The sequence below is a fragment of the Knufia obscura genome (assembly GCF_036327395.1).
Source record: "Knufia obscura strain CCFEE 5817 isolate CBS 148926 chromosome Unknown scaffold_4, whole genome shotgun sequence".
NCBI classification, from domain to species: Eukaryota; Fungi; Ascomycota; class Eurotiomycetes; order Chaetothyriales; family Trichomeriaceae; genus Knufia; species Knufia obscura.
The window spans coordinates 382637-408757 of NW_027042690.1; the positions used below are offsets into that span (position 1 = coordinate 382637).

The window sequence follows — 26121 nt, forward strand, 5'->3', positions numbered from 1 at the left end:
ATATGCAGTGGCTGTAGAGATCGCTGTTCTTAAATTATTGGAGGTTCCCTGCGTTGCCCAGACTGTGCTTGTTACGTTTTCTTCTCATTACTCATAGCACCTGTGCCTTCCACTGTCCCATCAACGTCGACCTTAGCACCCTCATAATCCTCATCATCAACTTCGTCAGAGTCATTAGAATCGTTATCACTTCCATCATCATCCTCATCAAGGTCAGACTTGAGCAAATCTTCCTGAGCTTCCTCATCATCCGAGAAAGACTCGAAATCATCACCATCAACTTCAACCCCACCATCTGTCTGCGTCGTGCTCGCGACTTCACTCAGTGTCTCAGCCTTCCTCTTCCCAGGCATCTCTCCAAGTCGCCCCTCTCGACCTTCCACCACTTCCTTGTCCATCTCTTCTGTGCCTTCACCCTCCTTCCTCGGTGGCGGTGAGAACCATGGAATCTTTCCTCTCAGGAAATCATTCAAGATCATCTTGGCGACACCATCAACATCTGCTTCTCCGCCTTTCAGGAGTCGTCCACCTTTCCTCGCGATTATACTCAAGAACTCGATTGGGTCGTCATTGTACTCGCTTTGCTTGACCTCATATGTCCGCTCTATATGCTTCGGTTGTGTCCGCCGTAGCACAGCTGCCACATACTGAGCTGGATGTTCGACATTCTCAACTCGTACAACTCCTCGCAGCAGAATGTCCTCTTCTGAGTCGCTCTTGCTTGGTGGTACGATTCCAGGGCAATCAATGAGGTATATCCGCTTCATGAGAGTGATGTACTGCCAGACCTTCGTCTCACCCGGTATAGGTGCCACAGTACATACCTTCTTTTTGCGAAGGGTATTGATGATGCTCGACTTCCCTGTATTCGGATAACCGATCAGGCCAACGGAAATCTGCTTGCGTGAGGCGTGCAGTGAGCTGAATTGTCGCAATAATGTGATCAGCGAGCCTTTGCCGAATGAATTCGTGATCGAAGCGTGGAACGCCAAAGTCGGGTACTCTTTCGATAATAATCTGACCCACTGTGCCTATAAGGTTGTTAGCTGTGTGAAACATTACTAAGAGACGTGCTATCAGAAAGCTCAAGATGGCAAAGCAGTCTCAACTCAAATGGGACACCCGGAATGCTCTGGAGAAAAGCACAAGCAGAATGCTCATGCCATCAGAAACTATCCTTCAAGATGAAGTATAAGCGAGCTGGTCAATCTACCAAAGCTGTAACAGGCGACTTTTCATGGAGTTGCAGTAATAGCAAGAAATGTGCCTTGACTTAGCGGTGGAGAGGGAGGAATGTGAGAGTTTGGACTTACGCAGACTTTCGTAGGCACCAGATCGCACTTGTTCAGGACGAATACTAAGTGCTTGTGTGGTGCCTCTTCTTTGATGTACTTTTCGACGCTTCGACACCGTGTACCTTCAGGGTCTCGGGCGTCTAATACGTGGAGAATCACATCAGACGAATCGATGACCTTGTAGAGTTCATTCCATATTCTCTTGCTTTGGCCCTTCGAAAAGATCGGCTCTCGTGCTGTTGTGAGGTCCAAGTCGGCTTCGGGACCGATTTCTGCCATTTCTTCCGCTGTCTTGCCGCTCAGCAATTTGTTCTCTTCTAGCCTCTCCAGGTAATTGTCGTGCATCTTGACTGTCTCTCCGGCAAGATCGTCGATACTGCTTGCATTCATCTTGACTCGTTTCCTTTGCGACTTGGGGCCAAAAGTATCCTCAAATGGTGCAGACTCGACAGCAACTTTCGCAGCATGCTGCTTGACACCATTCTTCGTATTCTCAGCGTCTCGAATAAGACTCATGGGCAGCTTGTTCGATTTGAGCAGAACCTGATATGGATCGGCTGTTCTCTCTGCCACTGCCTGCCTGAATGAATCAAGAGCACCTTGCGAGATAACTCTTGTATTTCCGAACCACTTTCGATTGGGCTCTATTCGTGCCTTCGGTGTCTCTCGAGACTGGTAAGATGCGGCCTGTGTAACTTTTCCAGCTGCGTTATGTCGTTCTTTGCCATCTTTCAGCATATTCAAGGTCTTCAGCTTCTTCGCATTGCTGGCGATGTGTTAGCATCCACCATAACCTTCATCTCGTCTCTCTGCTCACCGATAGAAGTTCTCGCCTTTGACCTTGACATTCTGCATGCCATCGCCAGTTTTACCTTGCCGCACCTTGCGGTTGGCTTCTTTCTTGCCTGTACCCATGATTGTGGTGTATGGCCTCGAGTGACTTTGGCAGACAGTATGCTAACAGTTTGAACAACGCCGCTAGAAACACGCTGCAAATGTGGCCGCTGACCTTCGCGACTTTCTCAAAAATTCAGAGACGAAAGTTCACCTGCCACCAAAGTTTAGCCGAGTATCCACTACGGTAAGCTTTAAAACTGGGTAAGCTGGCTCAAGCTGCGGTTTTATCACGGAGTACCAACCGTATCTTATGGCGCATCGACAGTACGCTTCACATGACCTCGACCCATGGAGTGGGTTGTGTTCAATGTTTGATTGATACTATTCATGTCTCTGTTCATGACAGCTATATAGACTTGCTTATTACTGAAGCATCTTCGATCGATACAACCGTCATCTTCAACAATGCTGGACACCATTACCTCATCAGAGCACCACACTCAAAGCATCTCGATAGCCTCCACGAACCCCTCCACATCAACCCCCTCTACCTCGGACAACAGTCCCTTCGCCACGCCCCCTAACCTCTTCACTCGCATGCTTCCCTCCATCTCTCCACTCTTTTCCCTCGCCAGATCAATGACACCCGCCTCCAATCCCGCCAATCTCGCCACATTCAACCCATAACTCCGATGCGCAATACCCTCACCAACTTCATACAGAAACGTCACATTATCACCACCATCTCCATGCTCACTGAATCGCATATGCACGTTCTTCAGTTCCCCCTCAAATGAATTTGCCAATCGTGCCAAAACTTGGTAGTGCGTGATGAACAGCGTGAGACACTTCTTCTCTCTGACAAGCCAGTCCAGAACTGCACCAGCGATGGCAACACCATCGTGGGTTGATGTTCCTCGTCCTAGCTCGTCAAGAACAACGAGTGACCGATCAGTCGCGAGCTTAAGGATATCAGAGGTCTCACTGAGTTCGACCATGAATGTCGACTCGCCAGCCATCATATTGTCGAATGCACCCATGCGTGTGAAGACTGCGTCTGTGATACCCAATTTCGCCTCGTCTGCGGGGACAAAACTGCCGATCTGCGCCATGATTGTGATGAGTGCCACGGAGCGGACGTAGCTGGACTTTCCGCCCATATTTGGACCTGTCACCAGGAGAGCTCGTGTGCTGTCTTGATGCAGTGAGATATCGTTGGGCACGTACGCGTCAAGTAATAGCTGTTCAATCATCGGATGTCTCGCGCCCTTGACCTCGATTTGTGTCTGCTCAACGAAAGTTGGCCGCGTATACCCCGGCTGCTGCGCGATCGTAGCAAGAGACATTAGACAATCCAACGTCGCCAGGCTAAGTATGGCGTCTCGAAAGTGCGCATACTTCGCGCTGATATCACTGAGCAGCGCCTGAAATGCAGCGTCACAAGCCGCGGCCAGACTCTCTTTGTGCTGGTCTCGTTCCCTTACCAGCTTCACGACTTCAGGCGGATGGAATCGAGACAGCTTCTTCGTCCCGCTGATTTTCGTCCAGGACGCGGGAACTTTCTTGATTCCGGCGGATGAGTTCTCAACTTCTATCAAGTAGTCTATGCCCGCGACCGTGGCGTAGTCGACTGCTCGTTTTCGACCCAATTTTTCTGCTGCGACGGCACGAAAAGCATCAAGATCGTGTTCGACGCTGCTAATGCCGAATTTGTGGTTTGAGATCTCGTCTGTTTCGTGCTCTTCGCGGAAGAACGCGTATTTGTCGTCTGATTTGGCGGCATGTAGGTTGATCTTGTCGAGATACTCGGTGAGCTCTGCCTGGATGGTTGGGAGGGTGGTGATCGCATTTGCAAGCAGCTCAGATGAGAAGCCTGTTGCTTCATGGCTTGTTGCGTGTGAGTACTCCTGGGCAAGATATTGAAAAGCTTGCAGCACGGTCAACAGCTCGGGCCGAGAGCATTTGCCGTAGTAGATCCTCAGCAGACTCTTCTCGAGATCGCTCTTCATCTTCGATAGTACTCTCCGGAGCTTGTCCGCGTGCATACTTTTCTCCGAATCAAGCAACTCTTCAACAGCATCCTGCCGAGCCTCGATCGCAGCCTTCTCGAGCAGTGGCCTTCCAACCCATTTCCTCAAGAGACGGCTTCCGAATTTGGTTTGCGTCTTGTCAAGTGACCAGAACAGGCTGCCCTTGACAGTATAGTCAGTCTGATTCTGGTAGATTTCCAAGCTGTTCAAGGTGTTGCCATTCAGCAGCATATGCGATCGTGCTGAAAAGGGCTGAAAGTATTTTGTGAGATCAAACACATTCGCCAGGCCATAATCTGACATATGCTTCATCAGAGCAGAAAGGCACACCATAACGTGCTCAGGCAAGCCAAGGACCTTATCCAGAACTTTTGCTGCGATATCTTCCTGCGACGACGATCTCAACTTCTCGGCATAAAAAGTCGAGACGTGATTATGAGCCTCAGCTGCCAACGTCTTGTGCTTGTCCACACGCTCCACTCTTGCCCTATCGCCAAAGACATTCGCTTTGCTACCTGACAAATGCATAACAAGCTTGTCTGTTGCTTTTGAAAGATCTCCAACGATAAGGAACTCGCACGGAGCAATGTGCAGGAGGCGAGTCTCGATCTCGGTTCGCATGAAACCGTCCTCGAAGTCATCATAGATGATATCTCCGGTTGCAGGCTGTACCGCCACGATTCCAACTTGCACTTTCTCGTCGTTGCCATACCCCTTGACGTTTGTCTCAGTCAAGCATAGCAGAAAGCCAGTCGACCTCGCTGGATTCGCCGCCTGATTTGCGCTCTCCTCTTCAAGGCCTTCGATATCGTCGATGTATGTGCCCTTGGTGTAGAGGTTTGTCAGTTTTCTAACAAAGGGTGTATTTCGATTGTCTCCCACTGCTTTGAGCGCCGCTGTCTCGAGCTGTCGAACCACACCGACCTTGTGACCTGCTTGTACCAATCTCTTCACATGAACATGCAGTCTGTGGACCGGTATGCTGGCTGAGGCGAATCTGTCATAATGCGCTTCTGACGGATGGTCATCAAATCGGAATTTCCCAGGTATACAAACTATTCCCAGCTCTTTGCCAGCAATCCGTGCGTCTTCACCAAAGAACTTGAATTTGTAGCCCACCTCAACCACAAGCAACGTGTCCATATGTGCTTGCTTGATATCAATCACCTGCTTGACCATAGGCGTAAGCTTAGTGGGCTTTTTCCCGCCCTTGCCTTTCGCTGTGGGCTTTGCAGGTTCCGGCGTATCATCTTCATCGTCCTCGGCTTCCTCGTTGCCGCCCTCATCCTCGAACAGTGCTCGGTTTCTTCGCTTGATGTCGTTGATGCTGTCAGGATTTCCAAGCTTCTTCACAAATCGACGATGTAATTCATCTTTTTGTGGACCGTCCTCTTCTATGACCGTGCCATTTTCTTGCTGAGGCGAAGACGAGAACAGGTATTTCGATGTTCGCTGGCTCACCGGAGTCCTTGTCGGCAAAGACCGCGTGTTCTGTCCGTTGGCGGAAAGTGGGCGAAGGTGTGTAAGTTTGCCATCGTCGACGAGTGACAGTTCGTCCTGGGTGGGAATTACTTTCGTTTCGGTGCTTGTCTTGCGCCGCTTCGCATCCGGAAGCTCGAATTCGCTGTCGTCTGGCTCTTTCCGTGATGTCGGTAACACAACTTTCGGCTTCCCAAAGAATGCACCAAGGGTCTGCTGTTTCTTAGACGCCATGACCCATGTACCAGCCGTTAAGTGGTTTATGTTCGTTGTTGGATCAACCTCAACGTTCTCAACACGAAATTGACGCGTCTCATATCGGGGGAAGGTACGCGTCAGGCGATCATTAACCGAGGAAAGCGTGCAGAAGTCACATGCTAGAGAAGTAGAATAGAGTATGATGATGGTTAGTCCACACGAGAAGGGACACGTGTAGTAGGTGAAGAAGAGTCTCGGGGTGCTCCCCTGCAGGTATCTGCATTCTGTCTGAGTAGAATCCGTATGATGGCAGCATGACCTTCACTGGAGTGTGGAGAGAACTTGGTAGATCAACAAATTTATTCTGCAAGTACAACCATGTTTTCTCTCATGCATATTCCCGTCACAGGCTATCATATATCACCCACTTCACGCCATCTATCTCGGTCCAGCAACTCTCTCAAATATGTTGTACAAGACTCATATCTAGGTATCTTCATCTTTCATTCCAGAACAAACGAGTGAGTATGGCTAACGCTGTTCTGAACATGCCCGTGTAATCTGCGACCTGACATCAACGAGTGGCTGCACCCTTGCTTCATGGAGCAAACAGTGGCTGTCGGTATGGTGTTGCAAAATTGGATGTGCCTGCGGTGCTGAAACCAAAACTTTCCTGCTTCGTCGGAGTCTCATTCAACCGACCAAGAGCAGCCATGAGTGGATTTCTGACAGGCATGAAGGTGTCATTGTCGTTGAATGGATCCAGGTTTGGTGCAATGGCCGGATTGAGTCGGTTCTGGTTGGAAAGTGATCCAGCAACAGCATATCTGTCCATCCCAGCTTGGGAGAAGAGTGGATTGACAGTGGCGTGGCCATCAACATCTCTGCTCAAGATAGGACTGTTCTCCTTGCCTTGACCAATGTCAGTAAAAGCAGGATAGCCACTGAAGCGGTCTCTGGTGAGCTTGAAAGGGTCATACGACGCAGGCTGCTGTCTCTGCCATGGCGGTAGTGAGTAAGGGAGCTGAGGCCGAATTGCGTCTGCATATGTTGCAGGCACCATCTCTGATGAGCCATCACCACCGAAGGAAGGAGAAGAGTCCTGGTAGATGGCGAAGTTGGCCTTCTTCTTCTGACCGATGCTGCGGACAGCAAGCTTGAATTCTCGACTCTCGTCCTCAGTCGGCGAGAATCGGGATGTGGATCTGACCAAGTCACCGATGGACGAGCTGGGTCTTTTGCTTGGGGTTTGAAGATTCTTGCGTGGTCGACCCCTTGGTTTCTTGGCCTTCTCGACCTTCTCTTTCTTGGGCTGCCGTTTTGCTCGAGGAGCTGACAACTTGCGTCTCTTTGGTGATGGCTTCTCAACAACGAATTCACCCTCAACGGGGCTGTCGTTCTCAATGTCGTCCATATGACGTCTCTTCAGGACAATCCCAGCAGCAGATTGAACAGTCTCAGTAGGTTCGACTCGACCGGCATTTCGTTGCAGGCTTCTGAGGACGGATGCATCTTTTTTCTGGTTTCGTTTCTTCTTAAGCTCTTCAGGTGCAGCATCAAACAAGTGCATACCTGGCCATTGAATTCCTTTCAGTTGTGGAGTGCCCGGAGAGGCTTTGGCTGGGGCATCAGCCTCGGCAGGACAGTCTTCTTCATCTTCCACAGATTGAGATGGCAGCATCTTTGGAGGGCTGGAGCCGAGAACTGGATAATTACTGCGTCTGTGCTTGTTAGCTGCGATCCGGCGCTGGGTTGAACACGACTAACCTTGGAGCACGAACTGGAGTATGGTCCAGGTCACCAAAGTCTTCCTCTGACGGACTGGTCTTGAGTTGCGGTGGCTGTGGTTCATATGCTGAGATTGCGGGTGGTCGCTGCGTGGTTGCAGTCGACTTTCGTCCTCGAGACTTGCCACTAAGGTTGGCAGTACCCAGTCGAGCTTGGTTGGCGGCTTTCTTGTCAGCTTGTTTGTGCTCCTTTTGTTGCATCCGCTCGGAGAGCAAGCCTGCCACTCCATGTTCTTGGAACCACTGGTTGTAGATAGCTAGTGTGTGTCCGGCGTCGAGCTCTTGGTGACTTTTGACTTGCAACCTATGCAAGTGAGCGAGATGTCCTTTGGATCCGACATGAGTGAGGAGATGAGAAACGTCGCTGAATCTAGGTTTCTTGGGACAAATTGTGCAGTTGAGGAGTTTAGAAGGCATGACGAACAGAAGAGAGGCAACAGCAATAAAGCTCAGAATGTTGACGAAGGGAAGCGGGAAAGCAAAATCTGCAGCATCGAATTGACTGCACCTCCTCGCTGTAGCAATTAAGAACGCAAGGAGATGGAATGGAAGTAACAGCAGACAGAAATATGGAAAGTCGAGTTGTAGTTGGCAATGAGGTTTGTGGCAGGTTGAGAAAGCTCGACCATCGAATGAGTTGAGGAAAGAACGCGGTTGCGTAATTCGATTTTTGACCTCAATCTGAGGCAGTTGCAGCTGCATCTGGCGGCCACTGCGACTTCCTCACCAGAAATGTTGGGGAACTTTCTGGAGGGCGCCCCGTGAACATCAACACATACTAATGGTATTACATCTCGCATAATGACTATACTGCCATGAAGCATGGCAATATGATGTGACTGAAGCGGACCATAGACATTATGCTTTGACTCTTCTCTCATCTTGTATCCCAGATGTCATTGTCAGCGCAAAAGGGTTATTAGATGACAAGAGGTTGTTTCTGATAGTATGGCAGTTTTCGAACCACTTCTTCGGGCATGCAGCTGTAACTTGTTAGCTTGCCTACCAAGAATGCATATGCACTCACAATATCGGATTGACCCTCTTCAGGCCGGGATAACCCAAGAGACTCAGACCTGCAACACCGAACACAGTATGGAAGACATCAACCATGTTACCAGGCCTGTCAGAAATGCCACCATGCTCAGTGTCCTGCCCAAGGAGATCAGTAGAGCCCTCAACAGAATTTGGTACACTACTACCTGGCATCGTAGGATGAACTCCGTGAGCTTCGCCTTGTCTATCCAATGCACCTTATCAACCATAGCAAGACTGCTGAGTACCCACCACGAATAGCATACGTCTTCGAGTTTCTCCGGCCGGCCGTTCAAGCCTCCGTTCGGCAGCTGTCTCTCACTCAACCAGGCCCCAAGCCGATCGAGGTTTGTGAGATCGAGTCTTTTCGTCACCGATAGTGCCCCGACACACGTATAGACCTGCCCAGAATGAGACTCGGCACCCGGTATGCGACCGTACGATCCGTCGGTATTCTCGCAGGCTTTGACGTAAGCGACCGCTTTGTCGACATCGATCAACTCCATCTTGTCGAGGATTGCAAGTGCCAATAGAGCGCAGAACAGGAATCGAGAATCCTGCTCTCCCCACTCGTCCCCAGCAAAGGTGCCAGTTACTCGATCTTGGAGGTTCGCAATGACTGGACTGTGTTAACGAGGCACAAGTATATCGACGACTGACTTACAAGCACCGACTCTCTCCTTGCCGCCATGAACTGACTTCTCTAACTCTGGCAAGGCATCGACGGTGGCGAGAATCTGAACAGCACTCAAAGTATACAGCATATGCGAATCGTGACCTGGTGCTGCGCCAAAGCCTCCATCCTCATTCTGGCAGTCAAGGACAAATTTGATGGTTTGATCACGCGCAAGAGCCTCGGGATGGCCCATCAGATGCAGTGCTGTTAATCCCCAATAGACTCCATTGAGACGCAGATGTTCTGTCATCCAATACTGCAGTTCATCTTTTCGCTGCAGGTTCATCAATAGACGCTCTTCGACCTTACCTGGATTCACGCACAGTATCAAGCTGTTGAATATACTTTACATGCTGGTCGATAGCCAGGGTCAGCTCATCTGGCAGGCTGTTCGCGTTCTGTCCGCCACGACCAGGGCCTGACACTAGAGACATCGTAACGTCGCACCTCAAGAACCGGGGTTCCGATCCTCCGTCGGGCTTCAGCACGTAGATAAGTGCAAGTTCTAATCGATGGACGTGGTCAAGTTATGAAAAACTGTGCAGCCTAGGTCAAAATACGCTTTCGGGTCAACCAGCACGTTTTGTGGGGGCTGATCATGATGTGCAGAAGTTCTAGGCCAAAAGCGGCTTAGTTAACCTGCGGGTTTGGGAGGATTACCCCTGGACTTTTAGGCGGCGCCAAAGATGCAACGTGAAGGTTGCGCACGCTCCGGCTGCGGTGAGTCGAGTCACGAACATACAATATGCTACCATATATATCGAGCAACGATTAAGTTCAATCCTGCAGCTGAGAGACATCGCTGATATCTCGAAAGTCTGATTGAAACTTTGATCCGTTCGCAACAACGGTAGTCTCACATCGCGACACGAGAACAAAACGAGAGTCGGTGGGTCAGCGTCTTCAGCTGACAGGAACAGGCTAGAGCCCTTCTTGCCGGTTGCGACACAACCGAGACTACTCTGAATCTCAAACAGTGGCGGCCCACCCTTACTAAACATCCTCTATCTAGCCGTACAGTAGTAGGCATCCCAGCAAAGGTGGTGGTCAGAACAACCACATATTGTTTGCGGATCATATGCACTCCCATCGCTCAACGTCGACCGAAAGAAGCAGCCCACAGTAGCGCCATTCCTTTAGCTTTGATCAACTGCACAAAATCATCTCGCGGGCAATCCTAGTTGGATACCAAGCATAGCACGGCATTCTCCTGCAGAAGTCTCGCTACTCGAGTACGCTTTGGCAGTAGCGAAACCACACCGACAGTGGTGGTCAGCCGCCTGCTTTTCTACTGCATTCAACACAGTAACCATCGCTCGTGCTACCGACGTTGATGCGCTTCTTTCGGAGCACAAGAAGAGGTTCTGCTGCATAGGCCTGCATGAAAACGACTAGTCACAGCAGCTGTCAATTCCACGACCTAAACCACGTGTTCTGTGCTGCATCGCAGTGCCAATCCTCGACCAGACGACAATCCGCGCCGTTCTCTGACAACCGACCTGAGCGACGATGATCTTCTGAGGCAGTAATTTGATATCCATACCCGACAACATCTCATGACATCGGTCCTTCCTACAGCATCGGCGGGAGAAAGAGCAGGAAGTACAACAACAAACGATCTCGTCGACACTCTGAAACACCTTGATCGACGTACCCGACAAGGCTGAAGAATCAAGGACCTTACTGTTCCCGTATGGTGGTACGGCAGACAGTTGGCAGGTTGTAACCCGACCGATCTTGACACAATCCTTCATCTGAGAAGGCGGCATCTGGCAGAGAAGCACGGGTCGACGGTAACCTGCAGGCGCCCAACAGGGTAGGCACGTTTCGTCAATATGCCTAAGGCTCCGAATGTACCTCCTCTGGATCTGAATAAAACAAGAAGAGATGGGCCGCATTCACCGAATATGGGCACTTTGAGTGCTCGTTCGACTGCCTCTACACAATCGCCGAGATCCCCTCCCCTATCTCCTGGTCTCCCAGCACGCTCCACGAACATAGACATGCAGATACGGACAGAAAATGGTGCGGTCTCACCGAGGATAGGCGATGTATCAGAAACACCTTCTTCCCCAGGGAGAACTTCGCCCAAGCAGCATTCGAGGGATGCCTCAAAATCCTTCTTCTCGAATCTCATGGCTTCAAAATCCTCACATAAACTGCAATCACAGTCTCAGTCGGTCGATGTGACAGCAGAACTGAACGAGAAGGCCACAAGCAGAAGTCGAGGGAACTCGAAAGACAGGTCATTATACTCTATGAAGAAGAACACATCAACACCAGACCTGCCGCGGCTCATGACAGCGAATGGGCAGAACGAAGAGCCTGCCCATCCAGCACCTCCTGCATCTGCGGACGGAACAATATCGAAACAAAAGAGCAAGTCCAAACTTGGTGGCATACTTACTAGATCGAGGTCTGGCAAGCCCGAAGAGGACAAGAAAAACAAACAAAGGCCGCCAGCCCAATTGAACTTGGAGGTACATCCACCACCTGAAGCACAGAACGAGCAATTTGCACCACCGAAGACTGCGCCTATGAAACAGACATTTCGAGACCAGATACAAGCAGCTGAAGGTGCCTCGATACGGAACCGTTCAGCAGACAGGATTGGCCACGAAGATGCTAGACGGAATGAACAACCTGGACATCCGCCTGGGTCTGCGCATCGAGACAACAATTCATTGTTCGCCAACATACAACAAACTGGACGTGGTGTAGGCGACAGGCTCGGCAAGGCGGGAAGAGGTTGGTTCAGCAAGATGACCAGAAGTGGAAGCACCAACGAAAGAGAGCTAGTGCCCGACGAGCATTATGTATGCACAACAATCAACCTGCCTCTAGTCAAGCAGACTCGCAAAACAAGGATAGCCAAGAAACTCGAGCTTTCAAAGGACAAAACAGAATACTGGATGCCCGCACTACCATGGAGATGCATCGACTATCTCAACATGCAATGCGAGCAGGAAGGTCTATACCGAGTACCAGGCAGTGGCAGAGATGTCAAGTTCTGGCAAAGGCGCTTCGACACAGAACACGACATTAACCTCTTCGACGAACCGGAACTGTACGATGTCAACACCATCGCATCAATGTTCAAAGCCTGGCTGCGCGACCTACCCGACGAACTCTTCCCAAAGGCAGTCCAAACCAAAATCGTCAAAGAATGCCATGGAGCAACACGGACGCCGCAAGCACTCAAGGACGAATTATCAAAACTACCGCCATTTAATTACTATCTATTGTTTGCCATTACCTGTCATTTGAGCTTACTGCACAGCTACGCGGACCAGAACAAGATGGATTACCGCAACTTATGTATTTGCTTCCAACCATGTCTAAAGATCGATGCGTTTTGCTTTCAATTCCTGGTGATCGATTGGAAAGAATGTTGGCAGCAGGGATGCTGGACTGAGAAAGAATATCTGCAGGAGGAACTTAGGTATGAAAGGGCAGGTGAAGCCAATGAGCGGGATCGAGCTCAGTCAGTGTCGGAGGAGAGAGCAATCTCTTCAAGCAATAGCAGCGCGAACATGCAAAGTGCTCCTGTCAGACCGCCGAGGAACGCCGAAGACAACAATACGAATGGCATGAGTCGTCCGTCACTTGCTCAGTTGTCGCAAGCACATTCTGAGCAGCAGCAGCAGTATCAGGGATCGCAACAGTCGGCCGCACCTCCTCAACTCAAACCGAAACAAAGGAGTCTCTCTTCATCCGGGAGGGAAAGAACGAGGACACCGAGTCACGGTCATGCTCAGACAGCACCTGCTGTGCCGAGGCTGGTTACAAGAACTCCGGAACAGGAACCAGTTCGTGCGCAGGATAAGCTACCGGAACTAGGAAGCATGTCTCCAATAAGGATGTGAGCTGCGACAGTAATCAGCGAAACAACGACATCACGAGATGGCAGGGGCGAGGGAAGGGAAGAAAGAGGAAGACGAACTTAAATGCTCGCCACAAAATTCGAGGATGAATGGCATTAATGGAACATGCCAGGTTGTATTATTAGGATGATTGACGGATGCATTCTCGTTCACGACGAGGTGGACTAGGACTGAACTTAGCAGGAGCATTTGGCGAGCGAGCGAGTGAGCAATTGCATGAATTTATGAGTCCAAAGATCTTTTTTTTTCACCTTGGCTGCCCCTATTACCTCCTCATCCTCAGGATGATCGTTGAACATTGCCGACGAGACAAGCGTGCATTGACACCATAATCACAAGCAACGCCTGTGGTGGCCTATGATGATGTGAAAAGGTTATTGGTACAGTGCTGTACAATATCATTCAGTGCCACTCTCCCAAACCACAATCAGTCTCATCTACCAACCACTCACACACGAACCTTGACACCCTCCCTCGGCCCAGTCTCGAACATTCCCACCCTCGTCCTCGCACCAAGCTTACACATCTCACCCACAATTCCACCCCCACTCAAACTCCATTTCTCCGCCACCGCACTATCAGTCACCGCATCTCTGAAGATACCGCTCTTAGCGAAATATTCCAGCAACCCTTTACTTTCGGGCCGGCTAAGACCCTTCAGTTCCGTGACTGTAGTCTGCGTATCAGGATGGAAGAGACCCGTGACACGCGCATCTGGCATCTTAGCGTAGGGATCGCCGAGTGGGAATGCGGAGTCCGTCATCTCAACTCCATTGTTCCGTGCTCGGAGTTGACGGACGAGTAGCTCGAAGGCTGGTGTGGCGGGGTGGTTCGACTTGGTGGTGACGCCCATTGCCATGCCGCCATTTGCTAGGGCGTTCTTCTGGTCCTTTGAGAAGAGGAGACTCAAGAATTGCTTTACGAGTGTGAATTGGTGTGCATGAATGACTTTGAAATCGTTGCTTCGGTATTTCGTGTCGCCCATCCAGAAGTTGACGCCGTCGATGGCGACGAGGACTGGTGGTCTCTTCTCTTTGTTGCCTTCGACTGGGACTGTGAGTTCTTTCCAGATGGCGTCCCAGACGCGTGGTGCGAGGTTGCGGTCTTCGGCGCCGATGAGGGCGAGGTCTTTTAGGGTTTTGGGCTTTCGTGCATCGAGTCGCTCGCCGTGTTTGTGGATGGGCTTCAGCTTCGAGAGGACGTCGCTGTTCGAGTATGCGAGACGGGTGAGCAGGTCGGCTGCTAGCTGTGGCTGGTTGTACATCTGCTCTTTCGACTCGTCGCCCTCTTTCCTCGCAACTGGTGTGTATGCAGATTGGTTGTTTACATATTCTTGGCCTATAAACTGTTAGCATAATCCCACTCGGTCGTTTCCAACACTCACAATCAGGCACATTCACAACCACCCACTTGTTCAGATACGCCAAACTCATAGCCTGCAACAAATGTATACTCTTCCCACTAGCCTTCTCCCCAGTCACAACCCTCCTCAACGTCGATGCGCCCAACCCAGCAGTATCAGAAACACTCTCATTCACATCCTGAATATCAGCTCCAACCTCGACAGTCTCCATTCTCACAAGCGTACTCGGCGCCCTGAACAGATTCCAATTCTGCGTCGTCTTGAAAGCCTTCGCTTCCCTCAGCTGATCAATGACCGGTCCATCCAGCGCAAGCACAGATCCAACCTTAGCCGCATCAGCCATGTTCTCCGGCGTCAGCGTCTCGAGACCCTGGATCTGCAGCGCATTCGTGTTACTCAGGACTATCCTCCTTCGTTCACTGCGTCGCTGGCCAACGGGTGGAGGTCTGGGCCTCTCCTTTTGCTTCTTTTTTATCCTTGCTGAGCGTGATTCTCGTAGTTTTGGGGCTCTGGTGCCGGCTACGTTGGCGGTCTTCTTCTTGATGACATTTTGCGCTGGTGCTGAGCTGTGGAAGGGGGATGATGTGAGTCGTGATGCGGCTGTGAGAGATGGTATCGGTGGGTTCGAGAGACGTAAGCGAGCTAGACAGCTCGTGCAGACTGATAGTGACATCGCCGCGGTCAGGACGCGATGGAGAGCCCTCAAAGAGCTATCGATGTTCAGGTGTTGATGCCGCTACGGAATCTCGAGATTCTGATGTCTTTCCCATTACGGAAGTACATAATCACGTGCAGATAGTGGCCTGAGAGCCGCAAGATATTCTTATCGAACATTATGCGGAGAAAAAAAGACACAGCGCGCAACTCGGGATCCAACGTGAAGCAGTCCTACACGACAACAACATATTCCGCTGTGGTCTCACCCACCCTCTAAACCACTTCAACCTTGAGAACCCGAAACCAATCCCACCTCAAAATCCTAACTGTAAACCTCCACAATGACAACAACCACCCCCACCCAAGCCGACCGCCTCCCCGTCACAGTCGAAAAGCCCACACCCTACACCTACACCCTATCCTACCTCACCACCACAGACCCAAACCCCCTCCCAGCATCATCACACCTCCTCTCACAAACACCATCATCCAGAAACGAAACCCTAAAACTCATAGCCCGCGACGGCGCCCAATCCCTCCTCACCACCCTCCTAACCTCCCCCACAACCACCATCCAATCCACATCCGACTCCCTAACCCTGCACCTCCCACCCGCAGAACCCACGCAACAAACTCCCCGCTGGAAACCGCTGCCCAAACCCAAAGAGCCAACAACATGGGAGAAATTCGCGCGGAAAAAGGGAATCGGGAAGTTCGGCGGGAATTTGAAGGGGGGTGCGGCGCTTGAGGAACGGCGGAAGAACGCGGTGTATAATGAGGAGACGGGGCAATGGGAGAAGAAGTGGGGGTATAAGGGGAAGGGGCAGGGTCAAGGGGACTGGTTGGTTGAGCTTGATGATGAGCAGGTTAGGAAGGAGAGGGGTTTGGATGGGGGGAAGACGATTAGGAATGAGGGGAAGAGGGAGAAGATGGAGAGGATGAGGAGGCAGGAGAGGAAGGAGAGGAGTAATAGTAAGAGGGGTGGGAGGAAGGGTTGAGAGATGGTGTGAGGTTGTTATCGAGGGACGAGAGGAATTGAATTTGCGGTTTAGTCTGCGCTTCAAGCATGGCGATGTGCTGGGTGGCTGCTACAAGAGGCAAATCAGATTAAGCTGGGAAGAGCCGTCTGGCTCTGTTCTCTATACTGCGTCTAAGGGCAGCATACGGATTGGAAGGCACCAAAGCAATTGTATTGTCAGGGGCATCGGGGTGTGGTGAGCACAAGAGCAGGGACGCCTTGCGAGGAATACTGCTAGCGTACCTTTGTGATTTCTGCGTGTCGGGCAACGCATAGGCAGACGATGGAAATGCTGGGACGTGCTTGGCTCGACCTCAGGCCCTGGGCATATCTCAATCTTGCGCAGCTGAAGCATGTCCACTGCGGCTCTTTACAGAATGGGCATAGAGGGTGTTGCGTGCACGAAGCTACGCCATCAAGACTAGCCATGAACATCACTCATGATAGCATGAGAGTCCAGTGGTGCCCTTCGGTAGAGGTGTCAGGCTCGGGTGTGATTAGGACTCCGTCCGGTGCCACGAAAGATTGCGATAGCCTTTATCTGTGTGGTCCGAGGAGCTTGTCTTACCACTTCGATAACTGCACCGCAGCAGAGGCGCATAGCAAGCAAACTTCGCCCGAGTTCTGGTCCTCTTTGATCCTGTATGGATAGATATACTGCATTACTGTACTTACAGTAGTGTGAATACGTGATTTCCAGAATGAGTCACGTTCGCTAAAGGTTGCTGTTTGCTCAGTGATCGCCGACCGTAACTCTCCTGTGCTTTCTCGACCACGCTCAGAACCCATTCGACCGTCTCCTTCTCAGCACACAGCATCGGGCAATGGTCCGCCTTGACACTCGTAACGTCAACTTTTCGACCGCTCGCTGCCTCCATCATAGCAATCATTTTCCTCTGAAAAGGAGCAGGACCGGCATTGTCTTCCTCGCACAACAGGTACGACGCTGGAATGTCCTTATATCCAGCGTGTGTCAAGTTATCGGCGAAGCTCTGCGCCGAATGCTTTGCGAAGCCACTGATGACGGTTTCCCCTTCATTGGGTGGCAGCTTGTGACAGACTATTTGTGCTGTTGTCGCTACGTCGTTAACCAGCATCCATCCGTTCTCCTGGTAGATCACGTCAGATAACGCGGGGGGCGGGGGGTGATCATATACTTACAATCGTCACAGGAGGATACTTCACGCCCTCGAGGCTGCCGATGAGAGAAGCAGCTGACTCCCCAACAGCAGGAACAAGACAGGCTATATAGGCAAGCTGAACGATCCCTCCGGGTTTACCTTGCGCCTTCCTCTCCTCCTTTCCAAGTCCCTTTGTGCTTTGGGACATAGAGACACCAGCATACGAATGGCCCATGAGAATGACATTTTTGCCTTGGTCCGCAAGTCGCTCGACTTCCTGTGCGATCACCGCCGCGTCGTCATACATGGAAGGTGCTGGGCCATCTCTGCCTTGTCGGCTGCTCAGACCAACGGTAGGCGGATGGATGCCTTTGATCTCGTAGCCTGCATTGGAGACGGCGTCGAAGAGCGGTTGGTAGACCGGCAGCAGGACGTACGCGCCTGGGATGAAGAGGATGATAGGTTTGGACATGGTCGTGGCCACCTTCAGCGTTTCTCTGCGTGAGATAGCTCAGATGTACTTAGATGTGCCAGTGATGGGGTGACCAGGGCTCGCGCCGACGTTATATTGAGGATACGGACGTACCGGTGGACGTAATACAGGGCATCCCGCCTTGGAAGTCGAGTAGGAGGCCTGGAAGGCCGTGCAATGCTTACCAATGACCATTCAAGTATCCGATCGCCATACGGGTCTGGGGCACATCCGCCGGATATCCCGCCTCTGTGCAGGTGGGCCATTGGCATCTGCTGAGATGGTTCAATCCCGTTCGCAACTTCCGTTATTCATACAGCGTGCATTGAGCACAGTGCCAAAAGCTGCAGTGTCCTGCATGTTTCGTAGACCGGGTGTCACATATGTCCTATCGCAGAGGGTGGTAACTCCTACCGTGAGTTTGCTTGTCGGACAGCAGTCAGCATAATAAAGTCCCACGTATGCTAACCAGCCCTTGCTATCCAATTACAGGCCATCAGCCTTTGAGTTGGTGCATTGACTTTTCATTCTATCTGAGGGCCAGTGCGTTACATGTGTCGTCTTGCCTTTTCGAGTGTATAAAGACTTGTCGCATATGTATATCATCCATTAAATATGTGTTGTCTTTGCTTAGCCTGTCGAGGAGACAGGCGGGGAAGTCCGCATAGCTGAGAACAGCACCACTAGCCACCGGAGATCTACGTCGATGCTCTAAAGCTGGCCTAAATACATGCTTACAAGCGCCTATCGCGACCACCTGTATCGATTCGTACACTCACTGGTGGAACCAGACAGAGCATGCTATTCTCCTGCTTTGTGGTGGTGGACGTAGCAGGCAGCTGGTGGTCCTTGTACCTCCCCAAGTCTGTTCAGTCTAGCCTTCTCTACGTAGGCTGCCCGAAAGCGAATGGCGCAAAAGGATGACTCAGCTTCACGAGGAACTCTGCTCCGCTCCTTCCCGGTTTATACGATGTCGCATGACCTACCGTCGTCGCTGCTTGATGGCCCTTATGACACAGGACTATTAGGAAATACCCTCATATCGATCTAGAACCTGAAGAGACTGCACCCCGACGATGCACAAAGCTGGGAGACAGAAACGTCCGAGAGCACTTCAGGCATGTGAAGTGTGTCGCGCCAGAAAGAACCGCTGTAGCGAAGATCGACCATGCACTTATTGTATTGGTGAGCTGTGCGTGCGATGACTAAACAAACTCCGTGTGGCTTACCCGAGATCCCACAGAGCATGACTTGGAATGTACGTACTCGCGCGCTCACCGTGATAAGAGACAAAAACAACAGTAAGTGCTCCCTGGTTGACTATGTGCCCCAGCTGACCTCACTGTAGGCTGCCAAGCTCACAGTCTGAATATCATGCTACAAACATCGACACTCTACGCTTCACTGAAAGCGGTATACCAGGCACCACCGACTCCAGGCCGAATAATGCCAATCAGACAACGACCCTCGACCAGCATCGAGAGCTACAGGCACGCTCCAATGCTGCGCCTCAATCTCAAGAGCACGGTGCGGGATCACATGGATCGACTGTGGGCGTGAATCATTACACCCCCTCTACGACCGCAAATTCGAACGCTGCATCTGATGTGATGGACACCAACCTTCACACAAGCAACCTAGAATTCTATGGATCCGCTTCATCGGTTGCATTCCTTCGCCACGTGGAAACTTTATCGAACACCCTGACCACGGGTTATTTAGCTAGACCACCGGTGAGATCGTTGGCTTCATTCTTGCATAACCCTGATATTCAGCCCGAGACGTCGCGCAGCATGCCTGCGGCACCAAAGGAGGCCGATCCTGGTCATGGCCGCTTTTATTTCCGCGAAGCAAGGCGGTTCCTCGATGCTTATTTCTCCAACATGCATCCCATCCAGCCTTTGTTCGATGAAGAGGAGTTCCTCACTCGTTGCGAAGATCTGTGGTTCGACAGACCAGACAAACAACCCTTGTCCTTTACCGCTCTTTACTATGCAACATTGAGTCTCGGCAGCCTTGTCATGACCTCCGACATATCTGGATCAAAGCGATTCGCGTGGGGCCACAGATTGTTCAACCAAGCATTAGCTATTGTGACACGACTTGGCACAGCAACAGATATTGAAATGACGCAGTGTTTCTACATGATGGCAAGCTACTACCGTGACTGAGAAGTGACAGCCCTTTGCAAGCACTGACGATACTAACTGCCCGAAGAGCAAGATATGTCAGCACGAGCTCAATCCGCATGGTATGTTAAACATACCTTGATCCTCGTTGTCTCATTCACACTCAACCTCAGTCGCGTACCTATATTCCGGCCAGGCGGCAAGAACTGCATTGGCAATTGGAATCAATCGAGCGTCAATCAGTCCAGATGCAGCTGACCCACGGGCTTCAGCGGCAGCATCAAAGACGTGGTGGTATGATGTCCCGAACCTTCATTTCTTCGTAAAACACGTTGCTAAAGCTAATTAGGGCTGTCTACTGCCTCGACATGTAGGTTGAGAATCGAATTCCGTGAAGCTAAGCACTGAGGAACGCCTAGACAGACCAGCTTTGCCCTGGGAAGACCCGATAGCCTTGGTTCTGATCGATACCACACGCAGTATCTGCCCAGGGCACCCGCCACGACTTCGGGAGAACCCGATTCGAGTTCTCACGTTCTGCAGATCGTTCCATGCATGGTGGACCTGTCGCGGATCATGCGGAAAGTGGCACTCGACTTGTACACCCAGCCGTGCAAAATGGACCAAAAGCTTCACCGAGCAAAGGCACTCGACTCAGAGCTGCAGAATTGGCTCGAACAACTCCCCTCACATCTTCGATCAGAGCACGAAAACTCCGATCTTTCCCTGAAACCAAGGCGCGTCGCCAACTATATCAAGAAGCAGTCAGTCGTGCTACGACTTCGTAAGCATTGTGAAGGGCTTCACTGTGCATTTGCCGATCCTAACCGCGCTCCAGGCTATTTGAACCTTCGCATGGTAATTCATGCCGTGTTCATGATCGATGAGAAAACCATCAGACCAAGCGAAGCCACATCCGTTCGAGAATGTCGATGCCGATGTCTGGATTCTGCCGAAGCTGCAATCGATTTGATTTACTCAACATATCGCACAGACGACTACTTCCAGACCTGGTATGTGTCCCTGAGATCGAGCACTCCAATGATGAAGGCCAAATATAACTTTCCATTTGACACGTGCTCACCTTGTCCAGGTGGTATAACACGACGTATACCTTGTACGCTGTCAGCGTCCTGCTCACCCTGGTCTTTCGCCAGCTTGCGAGGACCCAGCAGGCACTTGAGAACCTTTTCGCCCACATTGACCGTGCGATCATGGTGCTCCAAGCTATGGACGACTGTTTAGTAGCCAGAAATGCGGTAGCACTTATCAAGCGAACACTTGCTCGTGCCAGAAAAGTACCGCAGCCGGCATTGATTGCACAGCAGATCTCAGCAACTGATGACACGGATATCAATGGCATACAACGTCTTCCCGTCGATTTAGAGCATGAAACGGTACCTAATAATGTTGACACACTATCACAACCGTATGCGATCAACAATAACGATGCTGGTGAGGCTGTGGGCGACCTTGATTGGCTTAGTACCTTCGATGACAGCCAGCAGGCTCTATTCTGGACGGAGTGGGCTCATGAGATCGACACCCTTGGAACATAGCATGGAATCGCTTGATACATATTCTCGACTATCAATTGGCAGACATGGTCTGTTCTACCTAGTGAACAGCTTCTGTTCTCCCGAATCCACTGTCATCTGGGTCCAGCTCCTGGCCCACAGTCCAATGCGGCCTGGTTCCCTCCCTAGCAGGACCACCAGAGGCTAATGACAACACGATCGACGAAGGGTGCTTAGGTCCAGTGTGGACGACATGTCTGCCACGATTGAGATTTGTGGCGGCTCGATCCAGTGCAGGAAACTCTGGCAGCGTCACCTCATGGCCCTTTACCTCTAGCCTGATGGACTCCCCAGGTTCAAAAATGATGCCAGAAGGCCACAGTGGGATATCAAGGCAAACGATCTGACCCGGCGGGATCTTGTCCTCGCTGTTGTGAGGATGCCACTCTACAGCGGGAGCAAGCATCGCGACCTGCTCCTTAGTGAGGGTTGGATCAGCGCCCACTTGCCGATGAGAGGCTCGAAGTCTGCCATTGGGACCCAAGTACTTGAAGATGTTCAGGTTTGGGACGTCTTCGGCTGTGGTCCCTACGGGCAGAGCTTCGAGAGGAATGTTCAGCTGCATCAACGGCTGACCGTCTGCATCGAGTTTGCGGCAGATGACGTAGACGTCTAGATCGTCGGTTTCGTCGCAGGACACGTACAGTTTGATCTGTGAGTAACCGATCAATTCGGTGTAAGCTGAGAATTTGTGGACGAAGTGCGCGCCGTCATCATCCCAGGAGTCGGATTGGTAGCTGGTCGAAGAAGGTTCGCTCGGGTTTTCGCCTTCGTTCATCGTTGCTGTCTTGCCATCCAGAAAGAAAGTTCGATGCTCCACGTAGCTCGGTGGGTATACTGATTCAGGACGATTCACAACACAGTCGCGATTGAACCCGAGTAAACTGTGCCGCACTTTAGGCGTCGACTCCCAGTCATTGGCCTTCCCGTAGAGATACCGATCGAAGAATCGTTGTAGGTCATCATTTGCCCATTTCTGGTATAGGTCGGACCACTCCTGTGTGTGGTGGATCCGTAGCCTGTTCTTCAAGTCAGCTATATTCGCTCAAACCCTGAAGCTCGGACATAACGAACCACTTCTCCTTCGACGACGAGAACAAGAAGCCCCTAATCGTCCCCTCAGTATGCAACATAGTCGAGAAACTCGCAACAGCGTAGATCGGCACATCGATCTGAGCGAACTTTGCGCTTTTATCGTCCCAGTACGCGTTCCACAGGGGGTGTTGCCGGGTCATGGCGCCTGTATCCTCCTGCCGGTTCTTGCCTGTATGACTTAGCAATTTTCATAGGTCTCCGAAAGATTGGTTGTCGCACCACAGTAGCCGCTGCCGCGATAGTCAACGAACGCATAGTTCGGGATGCCGCCTCGGCAGAGGAGTTCGCGGTAGTAGTCTGCCATGCCTTCCCAGGGGGCGATGGCTTTTAGGTGGGGTGGCTGCTCGGCGGCGATAAACCTGGGATATGCGTTAGTTCTTGTTGGTCCAGTGAGTCGGAGGCGGAGTTTCGCTTGTACTGTACATACCATTGGACGGCAGCGAGGTAAGAGTTGCCGGCAAGAGCGACGGATCCGTTGCACCACGTCTGTGACGCGATACATTCGATGGCATCGTGTCCGTCTCGGCCGTCCTGAGAGGAGTCACTGTCAGCTACAGCATGGGCTATCAGGATGTGGCTGGTCTGGACATGCTCACCTGCGTACCTAGCATGAACATATCCCCGTCCGAATCGAAGACGCCACGAGGGTCAACGTTCACAATGGCATAGCCTCGGGGACACCACTCCGCTGGATCTAGAGCTTCGAACTTCTCGAGGTCGCTGGTCCAGTCTCGAGGTATTCCAGCTCGCCAGGGGACTTTGTCGAGGCTCTGAAAGCCTGCAGATGACTCAGCGCGGGACTGGGGAAAGAGGGAGACGCACGCACCATTGCCTTGCTTTCCGTATGGACTCCACGCTAATATGGCTGGCACAGGTTGGTTCTCTGATGACATAGGTCGAAAGACATCCGCGTGGATCGTGGCACCGTCTCGAAGGGGGATAGGGATGTCTTGCTCGAAGATTAGGTCTTCGGGTAATGCGCGTCGGCCTTCGGCTTTTTGCCATCCTTTGGGGAGGACTTGCTTGGATGGATTGAATTGGTGCCAGCGCTTGCTGAAGTCGCGGTTTGCATCTTTGAAGAGGATGTTGATGCCGGCAATGTTGGTGGCCATGTTGGAAATGGAGGAGACCTGGAAGGATTGGTGAGAGAAGTGACATCCCAGCAAGGCTTGAGGTTACCTTCCATTAATCTCGATATTAGTACGTGAACCTTCAAGATCGAGCATGGGTCTCTCGGAGGTCCTACCTAGCCTGGTGGGTATGGAAGGGTTTCTGACGATACCTAAGCAGCCACCGGCAGTGCCGGCGGATGGCCCGGGCGCATTCTGCTCCTTAGAATTCTCCTCGGATTGTCTTGGTCATTAATTGCAGTGGTCTCATGTATCGATCACAGGGCCCTTGGGTGATCTGAAAGCGATTTATATCGGCTCAGTCCACCGATCGAGATCCCGCACGCGAAGCGCGCTCGTTCATTGAGAAGATGCATAAATTCCTTACGAGTACAGCTGGTGGAAAGTAGAAAGCCTGCGGCGCAGCATTCGACTTTAGGAGGTGAACATCAGTTGAGTCCGAAGGATAAAGCCACGTTACGGTCACAGATCAAGTCTCGACCATGTTGTTGGTGCTTGTCTGCCTCTACTTACACGATGGTCGACAACGATTCAGCCCCTGTACCTTAGACTATACCTAAAGCGGGCGGTATGGCTTACGTAATGGCGATGGGCAATCAAGTCACCGACTGCGCTCTGCCTCCTCCTCAACGTCAACAACAAGACAACAATAGAAAACGGCCTCTGTATGTGTCGAGGCAATCAACTTGCATCACTCTGACCGAGCAACCTCGGCTATGAGCAAGCCAGACTTCTGTCTCCTGAAGCCTTGACGAAATAGTCTATGCTTCTCCACGATTTCACCTCCACACGCTACCAGTACCAGAATCCCTCCAACGCAGAGTAGTAGACCCGCGACCAGCCAGCCGGGCTTTTGTTACGTCAAGTGACGACGTGAGGCCCACAAGGCGCCCAGATTCTGTACCAGGAGGAGAGAATACGAAGAAGGTTCGAAGCATGTTATGCGAAATACCCCGCCGGCTCGCGGGATGTTTGTGATGAATAGGAAGGAGCTACAGGCTGTGCGGTACATAGGCAATTGATCACCTCTTCCGAGTCTCTGTTCCTGTCTTGCAGATCAACGAACACGACTGACACTACGCGAGCACTGATATCAGCAATACAGCTTCAATACCACAATCATGGCCGATTACTCCAACCTACCCGACTTCGATTCCCTCCCACCCGTCGAGGGTATGCCCCAGGGCTGCGCCTGGGGTCTCTTCGACAAAGACGGCAAGAAAGATCACCTCGGGTGCATGAACCTTCTTACACCCCAGGTCGTCCAGGGTGCATTGAAGGAAGCAACAGATGGTAAGCACTGAGAACACGAGCAGGAGGTGTCAAAGAAAACCACAACCTCTAGAGCTTCACCAACACGAGGAGACAACACAAGCTAACACATATTGTCCGCAGGAACATCCGTCTCCCTCAACTGGAATATCGGCGCCATCAAAACCCCTGGCTTCGGCCGCAAAGGCCTAGTCCACAAAGTCATCTCCTTCCAAGACACACCCACTCCCCTCCACGGCTTCGACGATGAAGTAGAGTTCAACACGCAGTGCTCCTCCCAATGGGATTCTCTCGTCCATTTCGCACACCAACCGAGCGGGAAGAGCTACAACGGCGTGCAGACCTCGGTCGACGCACTGAGCCAGCCATTCGGGACATTCGATGTTGAGAAAGAGCTGCCCACATTGAACCACTGGCATCAGAGAGGCGGACTTGTAGGTCGGGGTGTCCTGCTTGATTATCGAGCTTGGGCAGAGAACCAGGGGAAGAAGGTGGAGTGTTTCTCAGATCTGCGAATCAAGACATCTGAATTGGAAGAGATTGCGAAGTGGGAGGGCGTTGAGTTCAAGCAGGGTGATATCCTGATTGTCAGGACGGGATTCACTGAAGAGCTGGGAACTATGTCTGCGGATGAGCAGGCGAAGGCGCTAGGAACACATCAGACGTGTGGTGTTGAGGGGAACAAGGAGAGTGCGAAGTGGCACTGGAATCACCACTTTGCTGCTGTGGCGGGTGATGCGATTGCCTACGAGACTATCCCACCGTTGAACGAAGATGGTAGCCCAGCTGGAATTGATTCGCTTGGTGAGTGCAATTGTGGCGGTTCATGAACAGTTACTAACAGATGCAGTTCTTCACCAGTATTTCCTTTCCCTCTTCGGCATGAACATCGGCGAGCTGTGGGATCTGAAGGCATTGAGTCAAGCATGCAAAGAGAAGAAGAAGTACAGCTTCTTGCTGACAAGTTGTCCATTGAATGTGCCGGGTGCAGTGGGCAGCCCACCGAATGCACTTGCTATCTTCTAAGTATATGCGAGAATGATATGGACAATCAAATCATGTACAG

The 26121-nt window shown here is 51.5% G+C and overlaps 12 protein-coding genes across 12 annotated transcripts; 5 read left to right on the forward strand and 7 right to left on the reverse strand.

The window, feature by feature from the left end:
- Positions 1-71: 71 nt before the first annotated feature.
- NOG2 (GTPase required for pre-60S ribosomal subunit nuclear export and maturation) lies at positions 72-2210 on the reverse strand (the record flags this gene model as incomplete). The annotated part of the gene is made up of 3 exons (XM_064872491.1): positions 72-1031; positions 1314-2061; positions 2113-2210. The coding sequence occupies 3 exons, from the start codon at positions 2208-2210 to the stop codon at positions 72-74; spliced, it is 1806 nt and encodes a 601-aa protein (XP_064731149.1).
- A 422-nt stretch (positions 2211-2632) lies between these two features.
- On the reverse strand, positions 2633-5875 carry MSH3 (Mismatch repair protein msh3; the record flags this gene model as incomplete). Its single annotated transcript, XM_064872492.1, has 1 exon — positions 2633-5875. The coding sequence occupies one exon, from the start codon at positions 5873-5875 to the stop codon at positions 2633-2635; it is 3243 nt and encodes a 1080-aa protein (XP_064731150.1).
- Positions 5876-6437: 562 nt separating this feature from the next.
- On the reverse strand, positions 6438-8043 carry PMZ80_004066 (uncharacterized protein; the record flags this gene model as incomplete). Its single annotated transcript, XM_064872493.1, has 2 exons — positions 6438-7560; positions 7607-8043. 2 exons carry the CDS (start codon positions 8041-8043, stop codon positions 6438-6440), a joined length of 1560 nt encoding a protein of 519 aa, XP_064731151.1.
- A 502-nt stretch (positions 8044-8545) lies between these two features.
- BET2 (Rab geranylgeranyltransferase) lies at positions 8546-9771 on the reverse strand (the record flags this gene model as incomplete). The annotated part of the gene is made up of 5 exons (XM_064872494.1): positions 8546-8609; positions 8654-8778; positions 8829-9280; positions 9326-9611; positions 9661-9771. The coding sequence occupies 5 exons, from the start codon at positions 9769-9771 to the stop codon at positions 8546-8548; spliced, it is 1038 nt and encodes a 345-aa protein (XP_064731152.1).
- Positions 9772-11172: 1401 nt separating this feature from the next.
- On the forward strand, positions 11173-13203 carry PMZ80_004068 (uncharacterized protein; the record flags this gene model as incomplete). Its single annotated transcript, XM_064872495.1, has 1 exon — positions 11173-13203. The coding sequence occupies one exon, from the start codon at positions 11173-11175 to the stop codon at positions 13201-13203; it is 2031 nt and encodes a 676-aa protein (XP_064731153.1).
- A 466-nt stretch (positions 13204-13669) lies between these two features.
- PMZ80_004069 (uncharacterized protein) lies at positions 13670-15257 on the reverse strand (the record flags this gene model as incomplete). The annotated part of the gene is made up of 2 exons (XM_064872496.1): positions 13670-14559; positions 14606-15257. 2 exons carry the CDS (start codon positions 15255-15257, stop codon positions 13670-13672), a joined length of 1542 nt encoding a protein of 513 aa, XP_064731154.1.
- A 325-nt stretch (positions 15258-15582) lies between these two features.
- On the forward strand, positions 15583-16239 carry PMZ80_004070 (uncharacterized protein; the record flags this gene model as incomplete). Its single annotated transcript, XM_064872497.1, has 1 exon — positions 15583-16239. One exon carries the CDS (start codon positions 15583-15585, stop codon positions 16237-16239), a length of 657 nt encoding a protein of 218 aa, XP_064731155.1.
- Positions 16240-16930: 691 nt separating this feature from the next.
- Positions 16931-17852, reverse strand: PMZ80_004071 (uncharacterized protein; the record flags this gene model as incomplete). The annotated part of the gene is made up of 2 exons (XM_064872498.1): positions 16931-17368; positions 17421-17852. 2 exons carry the CDS (start codon positions 17850-17852, stop codon positions 16931-16933), a joined length of 870 nt encoding a protein of 289 aa, XP_064731156.1.
- Positions 17853-19098: 1246 nt separating this feature from the next.
- PMZ80_004072 (uncharacterized protein) lies at positions 19099-20023 on the forward strand (the record flags this gene model as incomplete). Its single annotated transcript, XM_064872499.1, has 3 exons — positions 19099-19110; positions 19140-19153; positions 19201-20023. The coding sequence occupies 3 exons, from the start codon at positions 19099-19101 to the stop codon at positions 20021-20023; spliced, it is 849 nt and encodes a 282-aa protein (XP_064731157.1).
- A 576-nt stretch (positions 20024-20599) lies between these two features.
- On the forward strand, positions 20600-21540 carry PMZ80_004073 (uncharacterized protein; the record flags this gene model as incomplete). The annotated part of the gene is made up of 4 exons (XM_064872500.1): positions 20600-20765; positions 20820-20921; positions 20976-20994; positions 21075-21540. 4 exons carry the CDS (start codon positions 20600-20602, stop codon positions 21538-21540), a joined length of 753 nt encoding a protein of 250 aa, XP_064731158.1.
- Positions 21541-21598: 58 nt separating this feature from the next.
- On the reverse strand, positions 21599-23765 carry PMZ80_004074 (uncharacterized protein; the record flags this gene model as incomplete). Its single annotated transcript, XM_064872501.1, has 5 exons — positions 21599-22577; positions 22633-22822; positions 22873-23012; positions 23081-23184; positions 23250-23765. 5 exons carry the CDS (start codon positions 23763-23765, stop codon positions 21599-21601), a joined length of 1929 nt encoding a protein of 642 aa, XP_064731159.1.
- Positions 23766-24904: 1139 nt separating this feature from the next.
- Positions 24905-26081, forward strand: PMZ80_004075 (uncharacterized protein; the record flags this gene model as incomplete). Its single annotated transcript, XM_064872502.1, has 3 exons — positions 24905-25076; positions 25179-25859; positions 25906-26081. 3 exons carry the CDS (start codon positions 24905-24907, stop codon positions 26079-26081), a joined length of 1029 nt encoding a protein of 342 aa, XP_064731160.1.
- Positions 26082-26121: the final 40 nt, after the last annotated feature.